This window comes from Myotis brandtii, unplaced genomic scaffold (genome assembly GCF_000412655.1).
Source record: "Myotis brandtii unplaced genomic scaffold, ASM41265v1 scaffold422, whole genome shotgun sequence".
NCBI lineage: Eukaryota > Metazoa > Chordata > Mammalia > Chiroptera > Vespertilionidae > Myotis > Myotis brandtii.
The window spans coordinates 2,869,973-2,893,511 of record NW_005366171.1 but is presented as its reverse complement, the minus strand read 5'-3'; the positions used below and the strand labels follow the sequence as shown (position 1 = coordinate 2,893,511).

The 23,539-nt window shown below is 39.2% G+C and overlaps 1 protein-coding gene and 1 long non-coding RNA gene across 3 annotated transcripts in view; one reads left to right on the top strand and one right to left on the bottom strand.

The window, feature by feature from the left end:
- The window catches only part of LYVE1 (lymphatic vessel endothelial hyaluronan receptor 1), a 19,085-nt gene extending 7,841 nt beyond the window's left edge, over positions 1-11,244 (top strand). Inside the window, exons 4-6 of the mRNA XM_005873972.2 lie at positions 8,254-8,562; positions 9,197-9,275; positions 9,814-11,244. Coding sequence (XP_005874034.1) covers positions 8,254-8,562; positions 9,197-9,275; positions 9,814-10,000 — 575 coding nt within the window. The 3' untranslated portion in view covers positions 10,001-11,244. The remainder of the gene's footprint in view (positions 1-8,253; positions 8,563-9,196; positions 9,276-9,813) is intronic.
- LOC102247175 overlaps positions 1-23,525 on the bottom strand; it is a 155,686-nt gene extending 132,161 nt beyond the window's left edge. For both annotated transcript variants that reach the window (XR_314030.2, XR_001363604.1), the window contains exon 1: positions 23,399-23,525. This is a non-coding gene — a long non-coding RNA (uncharacterized LOC102247175). The remainder of the gene's footprint in view (positions 1-23,398) is intronic.
- Between the last annotated feature and the right edge of the window lie 14 nt (positions 23,526-23,539).

Genomic DNA, 23,539 nt, shown 5'->3' with positions numbered 1-23,539 from the left:
TAAAATGTTCTATTATTTTATGTTAATGATTACTTATTTATTTCAGCCCTTTGTATTCAGAATGTCTCTATCAAAATAAACCTAAGTTTCTATGAACATTGAAGCTTTTGTTTTTTTGTGACCCACATAAACTTAAACCTTGTTTATTTGGCCCATGTTAGCCTTTGAGTTTGGCATGCTTGCTCTAGACCAGTGGTTCTCAACCTTCCTAATGCCGCGACCCTTTAATACAGTTCCTCATGTTGTGGTGACCCCCAATTTCATTGTTACAAACTGAACATAATTAAGCATAGTGATTAATCACAAAACAATATGTAATTATATATGTGTTTTCCGATGGTCTTAGGCGACCCCTGTGAAAGGGTCGTTCGACCCCCAAAGGGGTCGCGACCCACAGGTTGAGAACCACTGCTCTAGACTCAACCAAAAGGAGCCAAGGGAAGAGTACTTGGATTTTTGTTTCCCTCCCACCTTCATTTAACTTGTACTTCTATTCCCTATATTTCCTGTAAACTTAAAGTTAGGTGTAGGGGCTTAGATGCTTGTTGATATTTTTGGCAAAAATCTTTCATAGATGATATTATGTACTTTGGGTAACATTCCAACAAAAGGCACTTAGTGTCAATATGCTAATTTTGATCATTTCACTAAGATGGTGACTGCCAGACCTCTCCGATGAACTCCAAAATACGCTTTCCCCTTTACAATGAGTAGGTAATCTACAGTGTGATATTTTGGTACCATACAACTATTCTGACTCCCAACTATCTTTTACCTAATAGTTTTAAGCAGCCATTGATGATCCTTGCTGGAATGAGTTATTATATGGGGGAGGGGGCAAAATACTTATTTTCCTGTGTTTGTTTTTTGTTTCCATTTTTAAATTAAATATATTGGGATGACATCCTATATAATAAAAGGGTAATATGCAAATTGACCCTAGCAGCAGAACGACTGGAAATGACTGGTCACTATGACACACACTGACCACCAGTGGGCAGACGCTCAATGCAGGAGCTGCCCCCTGGTGGTCAGTGTGTTCCTATAGGGGGAGCTCTGCTCAGCCACAAGCCAGGCTGATGGCTGCCAGTACAGCGGTGGTGGTGGGAGTCTCTCCCACCTCCTGATCAGTGCTATGGATGTCCGACTGCAGCTTAAACCTGCTCCCCGCTGGCAAGTGGACATCCCCCAAGGGCTCCTGGGCTGCCAGAGGGATGTCTGACTGCCAGCTTAGGCCCAATCCCCTGGGGAGTGGGCCTAAGCCAGCAGGTGGACATCCCCCGAGGGGTCCCAGACTGTGAGAGGGCACAGGCCAGGCTGAGGGACCGCCCCCCACCCCAAGTGCACAAGTTTTTGGGCACCGGGCCTCTAGTTGGTTAATAACATAGAGGTTTCAAGTATACGTTACTGATACATGATTTGTATATTGCTTTGTATGTTTACCACCCAAAGTCATACCTTCTGTCACCATACATTTGACCTCCTTTACCCTCTCGGCCCCCTTTCCTCTGGTAACCACTGTTGTCTGTGTTTATGAGTTTTGGGGTGTTTTTTTTCTTGTTTGTTCATTTGTTGCTTTCAGTTCTATATCCCACATATGACTGAAATAATATGGCTCTTGCTTTTTTCTGACTTATTTTGTTTAACATAATATTCTCAAGATCCATCCATGTTGTCATAAATGGCAGTATTTCATCTTTTCTTATGGCTTATTGTTTTCCATAGCGGCTATACCAGTTTACATTCCCACCAGCAGTGAACGAGGGTTCCTTTTTCTCTATATTTCTTATTACTAGTCTTGTTGATAATAGCCATTCTAACAGGTAGTTTTTGTTTGCATTTCCCTAATAGCTAGTGTACTTGAGCATCTTTTCATGTGTATGTTGCCATTTGTATGTCTTCATGGGAGAAGTGTCTGTTCAGATCCTCTGCCCATTTTTAAACTGGATTGCTTTGTGGGGGGCGCTGAATTGTATGAGTTATTTATATATTTTGGATATTAACCCCTTGTCAGAGCTATTGTTTGCAAATATCTTCTCCCATTCAGTTGGTTGCCTTTTTGTTTTGTTGGTGGTGTCTTTTGCTGTGCAGAAGCTTTATAGTTTGATATAATCCCATTTATTCATTTTTGCTTTTACTTCCCTTGCCTTTTGGGTCAAATTGGCAAAATCTTCTCTAAAATCAAGGTCCATAAGTTTAGTACCTATGTTTTCTTCTATGCAATTTATTGTTTCAGGTCTTATATGTAGGTCTTTGATCCATTTTGAGTTAATTCTTGTATATGGGGACAAACAGTAGCCTAATTTCATTCTTTTGCACGTAGCTTTCAATTTTCCTAGCACCACTTATTGAAAAGGCTTTCTTTTCTCCATTGTATATCTTTGGCTCCTTTGTCATAAATTATTTTCCCAGATACATGTGTGTTTATTTCTAGGCTCTCAATTCTGTTCCATTGGTCTGTATGTCTGTTTTTCTGCCAATACCATGTTGTTTTGATTATTATCACTTTGTAATATAAAATGAAGTCAGTGAGTGTAATACCTCCAACTTTAATTTCTTTCCCCCTCAGGATTGCTTTGGCTATTTGGGGTCATTTGTGGTTCCATACAAAACTGATTTTTTGTTCTGTTTCTTTAAAAAATAAAAATGATTATTTTCTAACTCTATTCTTCTTTCTACATTTATTAGCTGGCATCTTTGATAAAGAAAAACCTCTCTCTCTCTCTGTCTCCCCACCCCTACACACACACCTCTTACTTCCCTGTTATACTATCACTAGAGGCCCAGTGCCAAGGGGGTCCTTCACCCCGGCCTGCACCCTCTCACATTCTGGGAGCCCTCAGGGGGATGTCTGACTGCTGGCTAAGTGGGGGCTGGGGGGGCATCACTCAACCAGAACCAGGGCTTGCTGCTCCTTAATGCGTCCCTGCCCCCCAGCCCACTGGTGGAGGGGGGCCTGATTGGGGACCAGGCTGGCTGGGGGAGGGGCCGTGGGAGGTTGAGGCACTGCAGTCATGCCCTGTCCACCTCTGCAGAGGCGCTAGACTGTGTCGCCACCTCTCCTGCTGCCTCTGCAGAAGAGGGGGGGCGGTGCACAGGCTCACTGACCCCGCCCCCCACCCACTGGTCATTCTGCCTTCTGATCTAATTCGAATATTAGCTCTTTATTATATAGGATGGACACCTGGCATTTTACTTATTCTGTGTGTTCAATATGTTATACAATTTTCTTTTTGATGCTCAATTTGTCCCAAATTTGGCATGTGGGAGCCCTTTCACTTGACTTTTGTCCTTAATCCCAATAGTATTTAATCAATTCCTTACTTTTGGGCCTAATAACATGTCCCAGGCTCACTTTGTAATTTCTATGTTCCAGATATGTTATCAGCCCTTTATTTCTCCAGGAGTCCTGGTTCTTTTTAATGGTGAATGTTAATTAGAAACCAAGATCCAGATGCAAGTTGTTCTCACTACTACTAGAGTTTTCATTGCTTCTCCATCATTTTTAGTGGACAGCTAGAAAATATATTTTAGCATAAATATATATTTAACATATAATGTAAATATATTAAATATAATACTTTCTAACTGTTCACTGAAAAGGATATATTCAAACTTAGGAGCTTCCCAGATATAATCTGAAACTGGTCCCTGTATGCAGAGGGCAGGGAGAGATTAAAGTAATAGACAAACCACTCCAGACTGGTGGGTGGTAGGTTTAGTAAACAAAGGAATTTATGAGGCTTATCTTGGGTGGCCTCAAGACCAGTAGATTCCCACATTGCCTGCCAGAATCTTATAAGCTTATGTAGGGGCCCTAACTGGGTTTAGTCACATACATAGGATGTCTTAATTGGCTCAGTCAATTAAGATGATCTCAGCCAACACCTTACTATCTCAAGACTGTGTCCTTGGGCAGCTTCTAGCATTAGGAAGGAAAGCAGAAAGCACATTCGAGGATGATGACACGGTGAGGAGCCTCCAATTACCAAGGTCTAACTCACAGGTCATCTGGGGTCACATCCTCCTGATGATTTCTCCCAACACACTCAAATAGTGTATATATACTAATATATAATGTTTTTAAATTATGGACTTTTATTGATATATAGAACTCAAATTTAACAATTGAAGTTTTTCCATAGTTTACTTTGTTTTATTTGTATTTATTTTTTCTTATATGGAACATCTTAGTCCCCAATAAATAATATTAATATGTTTTCTTGTTCTATAATAGTTTCAAAATTACAAAATCAACATTAGGAATAATAAACCTACTGAGTGCAATTTAAGGTTTCTTTGCATTTCTTTGAGTCCTTAGAAGACATCCCTCTAAAGATGTACTGTCAGAGAATTGTGTACAAAACCAACTTGAAAAAATGCACAGCTCTGTGTGGTTATATTATCATTTTTAACTAAGTCAGGTTTACCTGCTTCTGTTTGTGAGGATCAGAATGATCTTAACCCTCATCCTAATGTTAATCCTAAACTTACCCCATGTTTCTTTATTTTTCTAAATTCCTTTTTTATTATTACCTTGTGAGGTCTGGGGATCACAGAAACTTTAACCCTGATTCTCAACCTTATCCTAATTTGTCTTTCTTATTGCTCTTTGTGAGCTTTTGGGATCAGATCAACGTGCTTTGAAAGCTCTGCGGGTACCATGTGTTTCATACTGTTCCCTCTGCCACAGTGTCTGTCCTCATCTACCTGGCTACTCCTTCTCTTTATTCACATCTCAAGTGCCATCTTCTCCAGGAATCCTTCCTATACAGTCCTCAGGTTACATCAGACTTGACGTAGGTCGTTTCATGGTTACATCGCCACCTCCCATTTATTTATTTAAAAAAAAGTTCCGTCATTTTGACATATGTACATATGTTCTTTATGTTTTTTATTATTTATTTACCAAAAGTAAAGGTCAGGAATTGCTATCTTTCTTTTAAATTTTTTTTACTGTTTCACTTCATTACTGCTGTGTATGTGCTCCATGTGAGTGACGTAGGTGCTTATGTAGGTGGGTTCCGACTGACGGCAAAAATCGCTTTACATCGCGCGGTGGCAATGGATCTCCCACGTAACCTGAGGACCTACTGTACTCCTTACTCCTACCTTTCCTCTGTACTCCAACCCCACTCTGTGTTTAATATCTACCAGAGCACTTGGCACACTCTAGAGAAATTATATTTATAGGTTGGGGTGGAAGGAGAGCCAAGTCCTAGCACTTCCAAGTGAGAAATATTGCATCCTTGACCAGTTAGGGATCACAAAACCAGACTGCTGTTGCTCCCTCACACTATGGCTTCTTGGCTATACTTAATGAAAGAGGCAAAGGCAACTAATTCTTACAGATCTGATCTATTCTGTCCACACACCATGCTACACCCTACACATTTACTCTCTCATTGAGCCTCAGTGAAAGGACACAGTGTATCATTTCTCCTCTGCCGGGGAGGTCACTGATGCTGAGTGCACCATGCTGCGGGCAGTCAATAAGGGAAAGAGCCAGGATTTAAATCTCAAATCATGTTACTTCCCTGTAGCACCTTCCATGGTGATAACCGCACATCAATAACACAGGCCTGGAATGGCTCCTGGGCATCAATATTTCTTTAAAGCTCACAAGATGAGTCTAACCCACAACCAGGGTGAGAATCACTTTTCCTCAGAAGGTCTCTAAGATATAAATTCCAGGATTCCAGACACTTGGATTTCCCTATTTCCATACAATTGCATTCCTTCTTTGCTACTGGATTGTACTCTCTGCTCTCTGTATTTCATCTTCCACTGCCTCCACTAATGATTATGTTACTCCTCTGTTCTATAACCTTGGATAACTTCCCATTTGAGAATACGATGTAAACTATAAAGCCTTTTGCACATAAAAGTGGGCATGTATGGTCAACTCGTATATCAGTTGAGAACTTTTGTATATCGGTTTGTAGATCCCAGTCAAAAATTCCTGCTCCTAAGAATAAATTCCAAATTCTTTAACATGACAATTTTGAATCCAAACTATCTTCCCACTCTCATCTCTTGCTTGCAGTCTTCCATGCTGCCAATCATACACACACCCTATGCTCCAGCCACACTGTGCTCCTTCTCCTTTTTCTAACATAATTACACTTTCAAATTTCTGGATTCTTGGATCATGCTCATTCCTATTGACTAGGATATTCTATTCCCCGTTTCATACTAGATGAGTTGCTCCTCAGTTCCAGCCCTTCTGGCTTTTTTTCTCCCCATCACACATGCTGAGTCCATTCAACTTCAGGCTCTTGAACTTCCTGTTCTCTTTACTTGCAATTCTTTTGTCCTAGATCTTCAAGGACTGGCTACTTTTTAATCATTCAGGTATCAGCTTAAGTATCACCTCCACAAAGAGGTTTTCTCTTATCACCCTATCCAGAGTATCTGTCCCCCATTCCCCACTCCTTCCAGTTTAATCTTCATCCTGCTCAATTATCTTCTCAACATTTACCATCCTTTGACACTGCTGGCTTTTAAAAAAAATTATTATCTCTAGCCTTCCAATAGCATATAAGGCCCTTACAAGCAGGGATTTTTGTCTTTTTTATTACACCATGTCCTTAGTGATTAGAACAGTGCCTGCACAAAGTTGAAGCTCAATAAATATTTGTTGAATGAACATATTAATCCTCCACACTCAGCCCAAACGCCATATTCTCTGTGAATCCCCAGTGATCTCCCCCTATCCTTATCAAAATACTTTGTCCTCCCGAAAACAGGAACCATGCCTTATCTGTCTCTATATTTTCAGTTCCCAACACAGTATATTGTGCTTAGTAGGTTTTTACCCCTGATATTTTTAAAAATATTCATTTTCTGAGGGAAGAACTCAGCATTGCTCAAAAATAGAAAATATAGCTGAAAGTTCAGGGCAGAGAAAGTCAAGGATGATGTCTATGTAAATAGAGGTCTTTTCAAAGGAAAATTAATAGCATAAAATTCTGCCTGAATGCATATGTAGTCCAATGTTTTATCAGTACTGTAGTATCCATGACCTTGGCAGACAAATTATTTAATTTTCAAAAATGAATGGAATGACTTTTCTTCACAGCTAACATTCTAGCTAATACTACCTCCTGCCACAAATAACCAGAGATTTTAAATAGGTACAAATTCATATTAAAATATATTCATGGCTCTGCCATCTACTAGCTCTGTGACTCTGGGCAAGTCATTTAGTTTCTCTGAACTTCAGTTTCCTCCTATAATAATGAGGGTTTGATAAAAGTTTTAAATGAAGTGTTAGGGGCCTCAGAGCAAGATGCTTAATAAATGTAGTTTCCTATCTACCGCATTCAACAGATTGAAAAGCAAACCTATATCTCTCCCTTACCTCTTCCCCTCCCTCCCTTTTTTGAAAATATATTTTTATTGATTTGAGAGGAAAAGAGAGGGAGAGAGAGATAGAAACATCAACGGTAAGAAAGAAACATTGATCAGCTGCCTCCTGTATGTCCCATACTGGCAATTGAACCCGCAACCCAGGTATGTGCCCTGACTGGGAATTGAACTGTGACCTCCTGGTTCATAGGTCAATGCTCAACCACTGAGCCATGCCACCCAGGCCCCCTCCTCGTTTTTGATGAGCACAGAGAAATCTGGTTTTAATAGATCTTTGTCCTGAAGTGGTCTCCCTATCTACTCCTTCCTTTTGCTTTTCCTTCCTTGCTTTATTCATCCAATATTGAGCATGTTTTTTGCCAGGTACAGTGTGCATATAATGATGACCAAGACAGACCAGTGGGGAGGAGTGTAATGAGAACCATGACAAAGGACGGACAAGGAGGCCAATCTAGTCATCAAGTCTGCCTAAGAAAGTGTTCAGTCTGAGACCTGATGGACAAGTAAAAGTTAGCTAAATAAAGAGGGGCAACAAAGTCTTACTGTTGAAGAAAGCATCAAGGTCAAAAGCTTGTAAGAAATGTGAGAGAAAGCATATCAAAGAACTGAAGGAATTTCAGTATGATAGGAGGAATGACAGAAAGACTGATCAGATGAGGCTGGTCATGTCAGCAGGACCAAATCATGGAGGGACTTATAGGCCATGCAGTACAGGCAGCCACTAAAGGATTCTAAGGAAGTGATATAATTAGATTTGCATTTTTGGAAAACCATTCCAGCTATAGTGTAAAGAGTCTGGAGGGGAGTAAGACTACAGGCAGGAAGACCAGTTAAGAGGCTATTACAATATTTTCTTCTTATTTCATTTCTTCTTCCCTACAGATACTTGGATTAACTCATGCTTTCCACAAATTACTACCACCAAAGATCCCATATTCAACACTCAAACTGCAGCATACATACCAGAAATGACTGATACTGACACCATACACTCAGCATTGTCTACTGATACACCGTACTCTACTACAACTCCTTCTGCCCCTACTCGGGCTCGGGCTACCATTTCTCCACGAAAAACAAAATTAATTTGCATAACAGAAGTTTTTATAGAAACTACCACCACATCTACAGAAACTGAATCACCTATTGAATATAAAACAGCATTCAAGAATGAAGATGTTGGATTTGGAGGTAAAGCTTCCTGTATCTGCAGTGTGTGTGTGTGTGTGTGTGTGTGTGTGTGTGTGTGTGTGTAACAGATAATACATAGAAACTAGCTGTCTCTAGATCGGTTGCTCAGGACCTGCCAAATACAAACAAAAGCTTAATGCAAACTCAACTTTAGACATAGAGCTCTAATAAACTGTAATGATTAAACTAAAAATCATGAGTACAAAATAGTTTCACTTTTCAAACTCAACTTTAAAAAATAAATTACTATCTATGAATGTGTAGAAGTTCTTTTTAAACTATAAACCTTAGAGGCATATGATTAGAGATTTGCTTTTCTTGTTTAAAAGTAAGGGTCTTATACTTAATTAGCTCCAAACTTATCATCTCAAGGCCACAGAGAAAAATGGACTCTTTCTGTCATATTGCAACTTAGAGAATAGAAAGTGTATGAGAAGCAGGGCCAAGGTTTCTATAGGTGAGAAGCAAAGAAGTAGATGTCGACCCAACATCCTAAGTGGCCCCTGTGTGGTCACAGAGAAGGCTTTTCTCCTTCACTATCTGTGTCTCGCACACAGGTAAAGATGAATGTTAGAAGAGCAGTGCACAACAATGTAAAAGTGAAGGACCAACAAGCCATGTTTGTTTCCTCCAGGTGTTCCCACGGCTCTGCTAGTGCTTGCACTCCTCTTCTTTGCCGCTGCAGCTGGTCTCGCCGTTTGCTACATCAAAAGGTAGAGTTATCGGAATATCATTTACCTTGTAATCTTTGTTGTATCTCTATCTTATGTTTTTCCAATCTTGTTATTCATATTTTCCTGGTCAAAATGGAGATGACAGTTCTCTTATACTGTAAATTTTCTCTCTCACCTCACCTCTCCCCGCTACCACACAGTCTTTCCTACTATATCAGCAAATGCATATTAGCCAGCCTTTAAATATAAGTTATTGGCTGTCCCTTTGAAAATAAATAAATAAAAGATTGACATCTAGGGGAAAATGTATATGCTTTATTTGATTTTCAATTCTTTGCTTTTGGTGGGAGAGTTGTGAGGTCAGCCCAAAGTTTGGCCTGTGAACTTACTATCCAATCTAAATGAATCCATTAGAATGGGAATGAGTTCATGTATTTGAGTGTGCATGTGTTAGCATCTCTCAGAAATAAAGTACCCAGTGTGCTGTGCCAATATGGCCATCACAGGCAAAGTGTTATCTATTGTTATAGGTGTTACAGAGAAGCCTCTCACTTTAATTTCATGTTTATGCCTACAGGTATGTAAAGGCCTTCCCTTTTACAAACAAGAATCAGCAGAAGGAAATGATTGAAACCAAAGTAGTGAAGGAGGAAAAGGCTGATGATGGCAACCCTGGTGAGAACTCAAAGAAAATAGATAAAAAGCCAGAAGAGCCCAACAGTCCACCCAAAACTACAGTGCGGTGCATGGAAGCTGAAGTTTAGAAGAGAAAAAAAATGAGAGCACACACCTGAGGCTGATTTCTTTCCTGACACATATCCTGGCTCCAGATGGGGAAACTAAAAGGGCTAAAGGACCAAACAAGAAAGTCCAGCCTTGCTTCCTAACTGGAATCAACTCAGGGCTATCTTTGGACTATGTAGGTAATGAAACCAAAGTGAATTCCTGTTTTACTGCAATCCTTGCTGAACCCTATCCTCCTGCCTCCAAAGCTTCCCACAGCTTTTCTAGCCTCGTTATGTCCTAATAATATCCCAGTGGGAGAATGGAGCTAACAAAGTACAAGGATCTAAAACAGCTAATCTGAACACATTTGTAAAGAGACCTCTCAGCTGGCTGAGAACAGGTGAGTTGAGAGCCAAGAAACCACCAAAACCAAGGCTTTCTCTATTGACTCTGTAGCCCAGATCCCTTCTTCAGCTCTGAAAGGGAAACATTTATACCACCTGGCATATCCTTCTGAGCCAGGCAAGAGCAAAAGAAGGAAGGAAAAGTTTAGTAACTGAAGGCCATAGAGATTCCTGTGACTTGAGACCTGATCTCTGTAAAGCCAAAATAAACAGAGAAAAATAATGAGGCTGAGGATATTGACAGCAATTATCAGCAGAGACTACAAATACAGAGAGGGTCAAAGTATTCATCTCTGAATAACTGGAGTTATTCAGAGTTGGAATCACTTTTTAGAACATACACACATTTTCTTTTGCTGCTGCTATTTTCTGTAGAAAAATATACTTTTGCAAGAAATCAAAAAAATCTCTTAGAAATTTCTATTTTTATCTGAGTGATAGATATTATTACTGAGGAAAATTACTGTGTTAAAAAGCAATGAAGTTTAACAAACATTTGCTGAATATCTACTATATATCAGGTATTGTGCAAGGTATTACATCCTGTAATTGAACATTATTCATCAAAAGATTGCACATAGTATAATAATGTCTGAAGTTAATTGTTTTGTTTTGATATCCCTAGCTTATCCTCTCTTAAAACTAATTTTTCTGCTGAGACTAACCTATTAATTATTTTCTCTAATATGATAACCATTAGGACCTTAATTTATTATTAACATACTTAAAAAAATACATTACCTTTATAAAATAATACACATTTTTAATGTCATTAAAAAATGTATCACTAGCTCTCCATTTTCCAGCAAGAAGAACTTGAGAAGTGCAGAAATATTTATAAATATTTGTGCCAAAAATAAAAGTATTTAGAAAACTTCTTTGCTCTCTTATTTACATAGATATATTATAACTTTCATGCAAAGTAAAAGTTGTCTGTTGTTTGCAAAAGTAAGAGACAACTATGGTTGTTGGACTACAAACAATTGTAAAACCAATAGTATATACATCACCATGTGGGACTGTTCTTGCTTCATATGGTCTTAATTTTTAAAATTTTTATTTATTGATTTGAGAAAGAGGAAGGGGGGAGAAAGGAGGAAGGGAGGGAGGGAGGGAGGGAGAGAGAGAGAGGAAGAGAGAGAGAGAGAGAGAGAGAGAGAGAGAGATGGATTTGTTGTTCCACTCATTTGTGCATTCATTTGTTGCTTCTTGTAGGTGTCCTGACCAGGGCTTGAACCTGCAACCTTGGCATATAAGGACAATGCTCTAATCAACTGAGCTACCCAGACAGAGCAATATCAGCTTAATTTTAAGTTGATCAAGTACACACACACACACACACACACACACAAACACAAGACCTTTTCTTGTGATTCAGATCCTACATTCCAATCCATTTCAGAGTTCACAGGAAGTGAAAGATTCAAGATAGCCTATTTGTCTTTTTTCCCTCTAGTTTTATGTCTTCCCCTCTCTAGTTTTCCCTTCTGAGACTGCCATTAATTTCTTCCCCTCACAAGTGACCCCATAGCGTCATGATTCTTTTATCTCAGAGGCCATACCTGGTTGGCATACTCTTTTTTGGTTGGCCCAGAGAGTATTATCTTAATTTTTTGTTTAATTGCCAAGAATTAAAAATCAGGAATTTAAAATTTTTAAATATTGTTTTTCTTCTTTTTTTAAAAAAAAATATATTGTTTTTCTTGATGACTTTCTTTGGATATAGATTGTAGCTGTGAACAAGCCAGAAGAATGTGCAAAGGCTATTGTACTTGAACTTGAATCTCTGAGGTGGCCATCGACTCACCTCTGTGAGCAATCTTATATTAATATTTGTTTTAATACAGAAACTTCAGTGTGTTTTGGATTGCGGTCAAGTCAAAGAAAGTTGAGCTCACTCAGCAACCACAAAGTCAATAAATATTGGCAAAAATTTTGGTTCCTTGGTCTCTGGATTTTTATTTTAGTCTCCAAAGTCTAGGGTGGTTTCTTGGCAATCTGGAATTCTGCATACCAAATACTATAATTATCTAGAAATTAGAACCCTTTGGGGACATTTCTAAGACTTTTATTTATTGCTACTCAAATTGTTATTTTATTTGGGTTTAGTTTTTATCTAAGTTGAAGACATTTTTCTGTGATCAAAATAAGACAAAATTAAAAGTAAAATCACTATGAATATCAAAAGACCAAATATAATACTCCTTTGTGTATATTACTTTACCTGTGAAGATTATAGTTTCAGCAAAAGTCAACATCACAAATAATAGTAATAAACATGTTACGAAACTTTATAAAATATAGTGTCATAACAAAATATTTTAAAAACATGTTGTTTTCTCTAATATATATATATGAACTTATTAAAAATATACTACAAGTAGAAGAATACAACAGAAACTTCAATATAGTAGAGGTATAAGGAAGAGATGTCTAAATCTGAAGATCCAGCATGGAAAATATGTCTGGGTAGTACATCTAGAAAGGAATGTGGAATGAGGAATATGATGCTAGGAGACATCAGAAATGATGTAAACTCATCACTGGTATTGACTAGTGTCTGGGCAGAGGCAAGAGGCAAACATGATCCTAATTTAAACTAAAATATGGCTTTGTCTACAGGGGATCTTGCCTTTGTCTGAAACTCCAATGCAGGTAGATTAGAGTATATGTTGTCAGTCAAAATGCAGGCTACCCAGCTTACTTACAATACCACTTCAGTAAGTAAGCTGAGTAGCCTGCATCTGCATGGAGGGAAATAGTCATGTGGTGGCAAGCAGAGCTGAGGAACACTTCAAACTTTAATGTAAGTAAGAGAATATTCCCACCCTTGTTCCCACTTCTACATGTCCTTTTACTAATAACCCCTTCAATACATCCCCTTGGAAGAGGGATTGCTAACCTTATTGATAAAGGCCAAGACTCTACTGGACTACATATTACCGGTGGGTGGAGTTTTTCTATCTTAAAACTCAGTACCCATTCCTGGCACTCAATTGTCTAATCCTGGCAAGGCCTGGTCCCTAGAGACATGGTAACCATCCTCATCCATCACTTTCACTTTACATATGTGGTTAGATAAGTAGACTTGTGGCTCCTATAGCATCCTTCTCTTTCTGGATCCTACTTGGGCCTTCAGGCTTGAGCCCTATGCTCAAAAGAGGTTCCACAGAGAGCCCTGTACTGGTGGTAATTAGCTGAGAGCAATAAAGTGTAGGTGGGAGCAGAAATAATTATCCTTCTTACACTGTCTATACACTTCCTTTATTCTCTTTTCCCAGAGTGATGACTTGGGAAGCACCAATAAAACTTGCATTTCTCTGTACCTGTTAAGGAACAATCCTGTTACTTGAAAAAAAAAAAAAAAAAAGTAACCTTCCAGGTTTATTTGGAAGCAGGAGACTCAAATGGGCTCACAAGAAAGTGTGATCACTTTCTATATGGCATTAAGGTTTTTCCCACTGATCTTGTCTAATTCCACTCCAGTGAGTACTCTTAAACCTTCCACTGGGCACACTACCACTTCTGCTGGTTTCTTCCTTTCCCATCAAGCACCGTGACTATTTTCTCTAGGTATCACCACAGCTATGAGGCACCAATGCCTCTACTAAGAACTGCTTCTATATTCTCTGGCAACTGCCACACTCAAAAGGCACCACTGACTGCCAGACTCTGAGGCTGCTTCCCAGGTAATAGCCTCATCTGCACATACCAAGTAACTATGCTTCTTCCCTAGATGATGACTTGGCCACTAGAGACTGCTGCCTTTTCCTCCAGCAACCACAAAATTCTCCAGGCACTGCCTCTCCGCCAGGTACTATTGCAGTTGCTGTTGCCTGACACCAGTGCTGATGCACTGGAATCCTTCAAGAAGCAAAGCTAAGAAATGTTTGATATGCTTGCTGGATTTAGCAAAACAAACTCCAAGAAGTCCAATTAAATTTTAATTTCAGGTAAACAACAAATACTGTAAGTATGTCCCATATAGTTGTGTGAAGTGATATTTGGGGCATACTTATACTAAAAAATTATTTGTTGTTTCCCTGAAATTCAATTTAACTGGGTGCCATGTATTTTATCTAGCAACATTAGTGTAGAACTAGAGGAGAACTAGTTAGTTATCTCAAAGCAGTATTTACCATAATCTAAGATACTGTCTTTTTAGTGCAGAAAGCTTTTGCAGTTTTTATTACCATCCCTCTATAAATCTGACTCAGACTTGATTCCATGGGAATTGGTTCATGGACAAAATCTACTCAAAATCACCTCACTCCAGCCTACAACCCCTCCCATGACTAAGGCTTTATGACCTGGTCATTCATAATAACCTGACTTCTTTTTCCCTTCATATGAAAGCAATAGAAGGGAAGGTTTTCCCTACAAGATATTGAAACATATTATAAAATCCCTATAATCAAAACAACATAGTACTAGTATATGAAAAGAAAACCAATGTAACAGAATAGACATCTCACAAATAAATTTAAATGCATGTGAGAATTTAGTACATGTTAAATGGGAACAAATAAGATGGGGAAAGATAGACTAGATGATGTTGGAACAACTGGAAAACCATTTAGTAAAAAGGACAAAATCAGATCTACCTTTGATATAATATGCCAGAATAAATTCCAGATGGATCAAAGATTTAAATGTAATAAACAAAACCTTATAACTACTAGAAGAAAATATGGGTGAATTCCTTTCTAACCTGAAGTGAGGAAAATCTTCCTAATTATTCTGATGCAGAATCCAGAAGCAATAAAGATATGATTTGGTATCTTTATTGATACTAGACTACATACATACTTTGATGAATTTGACTATATGAAAATTTAAAAGTTTGTATGGCTAAAAATTCTCATTAAACAAAGTCAAAAGACAAATGATAAACTTGGAAAAGGTATCTGCAATTTAAAACACAGACAAAGGGCTAATATCTATATATATAAAAGCTTAATATGCAAAGTGTCCCCTTGGGAGTTCGACCAGGAGACTGGGAGTTCAATTGCTCGCTATGACGTATGCTGACCATCAGAGGGCGGGGCGGAACCAAGGAAGGCCCCAGGCAGCAGCCAGAAGGAAGGTCATGGCCGGCAACCGGAAGGCCCCGATTGGCCCTGATCGCAGGCCAGGCCTAGGGACCCTACCCGTGCATGAATTTTGTGCACCGGGCCTCTAGCATTTAATAAACAAGAGCTCTTAAACATTAAAAGACCATTAACCAAATGGGGAAAACAGATAAAGGTAAGAAGAGACAACTCACAACAAAAATGAAAATGGTATATAAATAATATATAAGATGCTCAGTAACAATCATACTAAGAAAAATTAAAATTCATGCCTGGCTTAATGGTTAAGCATCTACCTATGAACCAGGAGGTCATGGTTGGATTCCTGGTCAGGACACATGCCAGGTTTGCAGGCTTGGTCCCCAGTGGGGGGTATGCAGGAGGCAGCCAATCAGTGATTCTCTCTCATCATTGATGTTTCTATATCTCTCTTCCTTCCTCTCTGAAATCAATAAAAAATATATTTAAAAAATTAAAACTACTCTCTAATACACCACTTCTATCAGATTGTCACAAATCCAAAAATATAGGATTTTGAATGGTTTTTCTCAGTGGTTAGGCCTGAAGAGTCGTAGATTTGATTCCTGGTTAAGGGCATGTGCCTGGGTTGCAGGTTCCCCAGCCCCGGTGGGGGTAGGTGGAGGCATGTGTGGGGGAGGGGGGGGGGAGAGAAACTAATGTGTCTCTAATGTGTCTCTCATGTCAATGTTTTTCTCTCTTTCTCCTCCCCTCCTCCCTCCCTCCCTTTCACTCTGTCTAGAAATCAATGAAAAAAATATCCTTGGATGAGGATTTTTTTAAAAATTAAATTTAAGAAGCAATCCCTAAAAATAAAAATTTAAAAAACCTGAGAAACTACTAAAAGAAAACTATTTCAAGGGACTAGAGCATAGTATTTTGACTCTACATCCTTAGTGATATATATTCTAAGAACACAGCAGTCAGAACATGTAAACTTCAATTGGTAACCTAATAGTCAATAGTAACATTGGAATTTTGTTATTTGAATCTATATTCCATACCTTATAATGTAAATAATTTATTAACTTTATTAAGATTTAAGATTTTCAATGTAAGATAAAAGAGATATAAGTATAACATCAAATTAGATTTAAAATCTTATAATATTACATTTAAATTAGGAACATCAGTACAAGCTTTAGATTGTTATTTTCAAACATTTATAGTCCCTAGCTCTGTCCACTGAAAAGAACTAGAAGTAGTGACAGTCCAATAGCTATGTCTACATTTGGCAACCAAATTATGGTCTCTAAATACCATTGCCCAGTGAAAGGATCCAAAATTCCTTAGAAGAATGGCTAGTTCCAGGTCTACAGCAGGAAATTTAGACAATAAGCCAAGGACGGGAACACAAGGAAGCTATCCAAGTCTTGTCAAAAAGACAATATGATGTGGTTACTATTGGCCAAAGATGGGACTATATAAACATCAAAAGTAATAGTAAATGCAATTGATCAAATATATAAAATCCACGAATTTATAATTATACTAAAAGTTAAAATTCCACATGTTGTGTATGACTGCATATAAAAAGAAAGAATTTGGCATTTCTCCTGCCCTTCCTGACGGCTTGCCCTACAGATTTCCAATTTGCCTTGCAGCCCCCACAACTGAGTAAACCAACTGCTTGCAATAAATGTCTTAGCACATATTTCCTACTTATATGTTGGTTGAACTTTAACACACCCAAATTTCTACAATAGTATGAAAAAAGGAGGAAAGGAGGACTGCTCTGAATGAAAAGACTTGAAATATAACAAATGCAACGAGAGGATCTTGTTTGGATCCTAATTCAAAACAAATTAGTACAAATTAACTACCTATAAAAAGATGATCTTTAGATAATCTTGGAAATATAATTGTGGATTGACTGCTTCTAGTCCTTGTTTTCCATGTAGCAGAGGGATAAACTGACCTAGGTTTTGCTCTCTTGTGGTAGTGGTCATTTCCCATTGGTCCAAACATCTGGGAACTGGTGGATAGCTCCCAGGATTGGAGCAAGTACATACTCTCTATGTTCTTGAGCTTTCTCACTTCATTTCCTCTGGCCCTGTTAGTACTCATTGATCTTTCTTTTGTACATAGTAATGGTAAGGTCTGAGTCTTGTATTTGCATGAGGAGAAACATGACTTCTTTGATCTGCAGTTATTAGGCATAGCTGGCTTAGGAAAAACCAGATGTCCAGATGGACTAATTGATAGTAATTAAACATTAGTGTGAAAGGGAACTGACAGCTAGAAGAAAGAATGTTAACTTGTCTCCTTGCCAAAAAGGTCATCAGGGCAGTGGATTCCTCTGGATTCAGTAAGGTAGAAAGTGTTCAAAGGAAAATCAGATAATGGCAGGGGAGTTGTTGACAGGAATATGGGAATTCCTGAGGTCAGCTGAGATGGCTAAGGCAGGGAGGAAGCTAGCCTAAGGTGGGTAGAGATGAGAAAGAGTTGCGCTGATATCAGTGACCATAGAACATAGCAATGAAGGATTGTGGGGGGCTGGCCTGAACTGACATGATAACAATGAGGGTAGGTAATATACAGAACTGATTCTCTCTAAGATCCAGATACATCTTTGGGGAAATGGTGTGGTCAAATCATTCATTTAAAATGGGTTCTCAAAGACTGCGATCCAGTCTGTTTACCTGCTCTGGCCTAATATTGAACACCAGCACCCTTATGGTGTAGATTTAATGAAAATATTTTAAGTTGTTTGGTCAAGCAGCAAAATACAAGATGAACTGACTAAATACGATTCATTATAAGTTCATCAGCTAAGATGTTATTATACTAACCTATCTATGAAGTAACATGGAACTTAGGCTGAGATGACAGTATGGAATGGACAAGAATTGGTTGAACCCAATAGTAGAAATATAGCGCAGTAACTAAAACCTGAGGTGGGTTCTGAAGTCAGACAGTGGATGTGAGTCCCTCCTCTGTAGTTTATGAACTATGTGAACTTGGGCAAATTATTTCACCTCTCTAGAACCGCTTTCTCTTCTGTAAAATTAAGATGTTAGTATCTATTTTTAACACCTATCTTTTAGGACCAGGGTGAGGCTTACAAAATATAATAAATATAGGACAATTAACAGTGCCTAGCACACACTAAGAAATTTTTAAAAAGAATAAAAAAATTAAACAAGGAGAAATTTTAAAGAAAGTATAGGACACAATGACAGAATGCTTGAGGAGACAGAAATTTCTTCATGATTTAGCCTGGGAGACCAGAAGAATACTGAAGCCACTATGATATGGAAATTGTGGAATTCAGGTGCCATTACTGTAGCATTCATTCCTATGGGAGATATTCTATGTAAGTATGGGAGTACAGGACTGGAACACCAATGGAAGAAAACAATTGGCAACGCTGATTTGGGAATCATCTGAATACAGGTGATAACTGAAGTTATGAGTACATGAGCTCTCCAAATGTGTAAATAAAAGCAGAGGATGGAGGACGGATCTTGAGTAGAAGCAGCCAGAAAGGAGAATTCTGGAAGATGATGAAGCCTTAACTTTCACTGTAAGTGACCAGCTGTTCCCTCATATTCTACACAAATAGAACGAAACACAATATCGTATTGAGGAAAAGTACCAGACTAGTGGCCAGGAAATCAGGATCCTAACCCAGTTTAATTAACTTGCTCTGTAGTCCTTAGATGAACTACTTCTCATTAGATCTCAGCTTCTCATCTATAAAAGAAGAATGTTGGACTAGATGATTTATTAGACAGTTCTTTCAACTTTATGATTTTTACATCAGGAAGTTAAAAATGTTTACAATCCATAATCACTAAAAGCCGCCTCATACATTCCCACAGTCCTGTCACAGATGTTTAGTGACCTTACAAAAAGCAGGAGGCATTGAACATACTTTCCTAGAAAAATATTTCAAAAGTCTCTCAGATTTTCCTGGTCTTCACTACAGAACTATGTTTACTATGATTTTATTGAAGCCTCTGCATTTTAACTGGAAAATACCTATGTAAACTGAATACACATTACAAATGGCAAGATTCATTATAAAAGGATCCTTCTTATAAAACAATTAACTTAGAGGTTCCTTCTTTCATAACTCTTACTATTTATATTTATGGTATCCTACAAACATTTTTCCTACTTTTTTAATACATAAAAAATAAAGTTTTCCTTACCCTGCTACAAAATAACTTCATAAGAATTCCAGAGATAATTTTTAATCTCTTTTACTATGGTCTTTAAGATAATCCTTATTACTGTCTTATTGCTTTACATTCTAATTCATTATGCTTGTGCAAACGTAAGAAAAAAGCTGTAGAGATGGAAGGAATTATCTAGAGATATCAATAATTATACTAATTTAAATTCAATAGTCTTACAGTCTCTCCTATAGTTCATTCCTCATTACTTTCTCCATGAGCTATAAAAAGGAGTAATGGCTCCACTTTATAAAACTGAAGGCAATCTGTACAGTAATTTTCCTGAATCCAAGGCTCAAATTAGGTTGAAATAGAAAGTCCTTTCCCTCAATTTTATTGAGGTATAACTGGCATTTAATAAACTGCACATATAAAATTGTACAATATGAGAAGTTTTGACATATGTATACACCTGTGAAACCAGCACTATAATCATGAAAATGAACATACCTATCACACCAAAAAGTTTCCTCCTGCCCATCTCTTTTTCATTCTACTCCCCATCTCCAAACAACCACTGATGTCCTTTTTGTCGCTCTAGTTTGGATTTTCCAGAATCTTGTATCAGTGGAATCGCACAGTATATATTTGGGGAGTGGGAGAGCCTGGTTTCTTTCACTAAGATAATTATTTTGAGATTCACCCATGTTGTTGAGAATATCAATCGTTCATTCCTCCTTATTTCTGAGTAGTATTCCACTGTGTGAATATACCACGATTTGTTTTCCATTCACCTGTTGATGGACATTTTGATTGTTTACACTTTGGGCCTATTATAAATAATGCTACTATGACTGTTCATGTACAGACTTTGTGGGCAAATTCCTGTGAGTGGAATGAATGGCTAGATCATATGGTGGGTATATGTTTAGTTTTTTAAAAAACTAAACATAAACATGCTGTATATGAGAATTTAGCTGTTTCACATTCTTGTCAGCACTTCTTATGATCAGTCTTTTTGTTAAAATATATTTTTATTGATTTCAGAGAGGGAGAGGGAATGGGAGAGAGAGCTAGAAACAATAATAATGAGAGAGAATATTGATCGGCTGCCTCCTGCACACTCCACACTGGGGATTGAGCCCACAACCTGGGCATGTGCCCTGACCGGGAATGAAACCATGAGTTCCCGGTTCACAGATCGAAGCTCAACCACTGAGCCACGCCAGCAGGGCTATGATCAGTCTTTTAAATTTCAGCCATTCTAGTAACTAGGGTGTTCAGTGATATCTCATTGTACCTCTAATTTTCATTTCCCTAATGAATAATGATGTTGAGTATCTTTTCATGTGCTTAGTTTTTTATCCATTTATCTACTTTGATGAAGTGTCTTCAAATCAGGCAGTATAAGTCCCTCAACTTTTGTTTTCTTGATCAAAGTTTTGCCAACTCTAAGTCCTTTGAATTTCCATATAAATTTAGAATTAGCTTAGTAATTTCCACAAAAAGAACCTGCTATGATTTTTATTGAACTTGCCTTTAAAGCTATAGATCAAATCAGAGATAAATCACATCTTAAAAATACAGAATCTTCTGACCCATGAACATGATATATCTCTGTATTTAGATCATTAACTTCTCTCACAATTTTTTGTAATTTTCAGTTTATATGCCTTTCACCTCTTTGGCCAAATTTATTCCTAAGTATTTTATTTTTGCTGCTCAATGGCATTTTTAAAATTTCTATGCCCAATTGTTCCAAAATATATAAAGAACTCCTACAACTCAATGCTCATGCTCACTGCAGCATCCTATATGATAAAAGGCTAATATGCAAATCGACCGAACGGCAGAACTACCGGTCGCTATGACACACACTGACCACCAGGGGGCAGACGCTCAACGCAGGAGCTGCCCCCTGGTGGTCAGTGCGCTCCCACAGGGAGAGCGCTACTCAGCCAGAAGCCAGGCTCTCAGCTGGCAAGAGCAACGGCAGTGGCAGGAGCCTCTCCCACCTCTGCAGCAGCACTAAGGATGTCCACAGACAACAACAGAACCCAAATAGCTTGATTAAAAAATGGGCAAATGACTTTTTCTTTTCCCATTCATCTATTAATGGACATTTAGGTTGCTTCCACCTCTTGGATATTATAAATAATAGAGGCCCGGTGCATGAAATTCGTGCACTCGTGGGGAGGGGGAGGTCCCTCAGCCCAGCCTGCACCCCCTCGCAGTCCGGGAGCCCTTGGGGATGTCCCACTGGCGGCTTAGGCCCACTCCCCGCAGCTGGCAGTCGGACATCCTTAGTGCTGCTGCGGAGGCGGGAGAGGCTCCTGCCACCGCCTCTGTGCTCGCCAGCCAAGAGCCCAGCTTTTGGCTGAGCAGCGCTCTCCCTGTGGGAGCGCACTGACCACCAGGGGGCATCTCCTGCGCTGAGTGTCTGCCCCCTGGTGGTCAGTGCGTGTCATAGCGACCAGTCATTCCGCTGTTTGGTCGATTTGCATATTAGCCTTTTATCATATAAGATGCTGCAGTGAACACGGGGTTGCACATATTTCTTCGAAGTTTGACTGCTTTCACACATGATGGATCTTAGTTTTTGCAGCATTCAAATGTTCATCAAGTGTTCAAATACTGAACAACTATTGCATGCCAGGTTCTCTGCTGGCCATTAGGAAGAGAATCCTCAGTATGCTCTAAATGAGGTATAAAAAAGGAGTACAGCCCTAGCTGGTTTGGTTAAGTGGATACAGCATCAGCCTTCGGACTGCAGGGTCTCAGGTTCCATTCCTATCAAGGGCACATGCCTGAGTTGCAGGCTCAATCCCCAGTGTGGGGCCTGTAGGAGGCAGCTGATCAATGATTCTCTCTCATTATTGATGTTTCTCTCTCTCTCTCCCTCTCCCTTTCTCTCTGAAATCAATAAAAATATATTTTAAAAAGAAAAGTACACAGACAGACATGGACCCGGTCCTGCTAAAGTCTTATCATCTCACTGAAGTATTTTAGAACAAGAGCTAAAAGCATAGGCTCAGGGTTCGATTAGCTTGGGTTTGAATCTGGCTCTGCTCCTGACCTGGCGGTTGACCTTGGAAAACTTCATTAACTTTCCTAAGCCTGTTTCTTCATCTGTAAAATGAAGATATTAATAATAGATACCTCATAAGATTGCTGTGAGGATTAAGTGAATTAATACCTTTAAAGTCCTTGTAACAGGGCTTGGCACGTGGTAAATAGTCAATAAATGTGAGCTCTTTATTATTAGAGGGCAGGATTAGATCCTCACAGGGTAAATCCACAAATGATTGGGAAGGACAGGTGTGGAGACATTAACAAGATGAGAAGTAGTTTCATTTAGCTGCTAAGCATACCTCGGTTAAAACCTTGCTCTGCTGTTTACTGGCCGAGTGCTTGGAGCAATGCCCGTAGGTGTTTAGTATCGTTTTTTGGCACACGGGATACTTAATGGACCACATTTATTGACTATGTATGTTCTGAAAAGCCGTAACATTGCCAACACCTGTTCATAATAGTAAGAGCTGCCATTTCTTACTGCACACGTGTTCTCTTTTATGTTTCTTAGTCTAGTGAGGCAAGCATAATCAACCCCGCTTCGTGGTAAGGAACGAGACCATCTCTGTGTAACTATGACCAGTGGGCGGTTGGAGGCCTCCTAAGTGGTGGCTGGGAATCCAACCCCTGACCAAACCGGGGCTCGCCGTGGCCTCTGTCACCAGGGGGCCCTCCGCCCCTCGCCCATGGCGCCGAGAGAGGCAGCAGTCGGCCAGGCCGTACCCATGGCCGCCCCACGGAGCCCCTACCTCCAGGAGCCTGCCCGGCGAGGCCTCCACTTGGGCACGGCCCCCGCCTGGGTCTTCCCTCTCAGGTCCCCGGGAGCAGCAGAGCACGTGAGCTAAGGCCCAGCTCTGAGGAAGGACGGGCGCTGTCTCCAGGCAACGCGC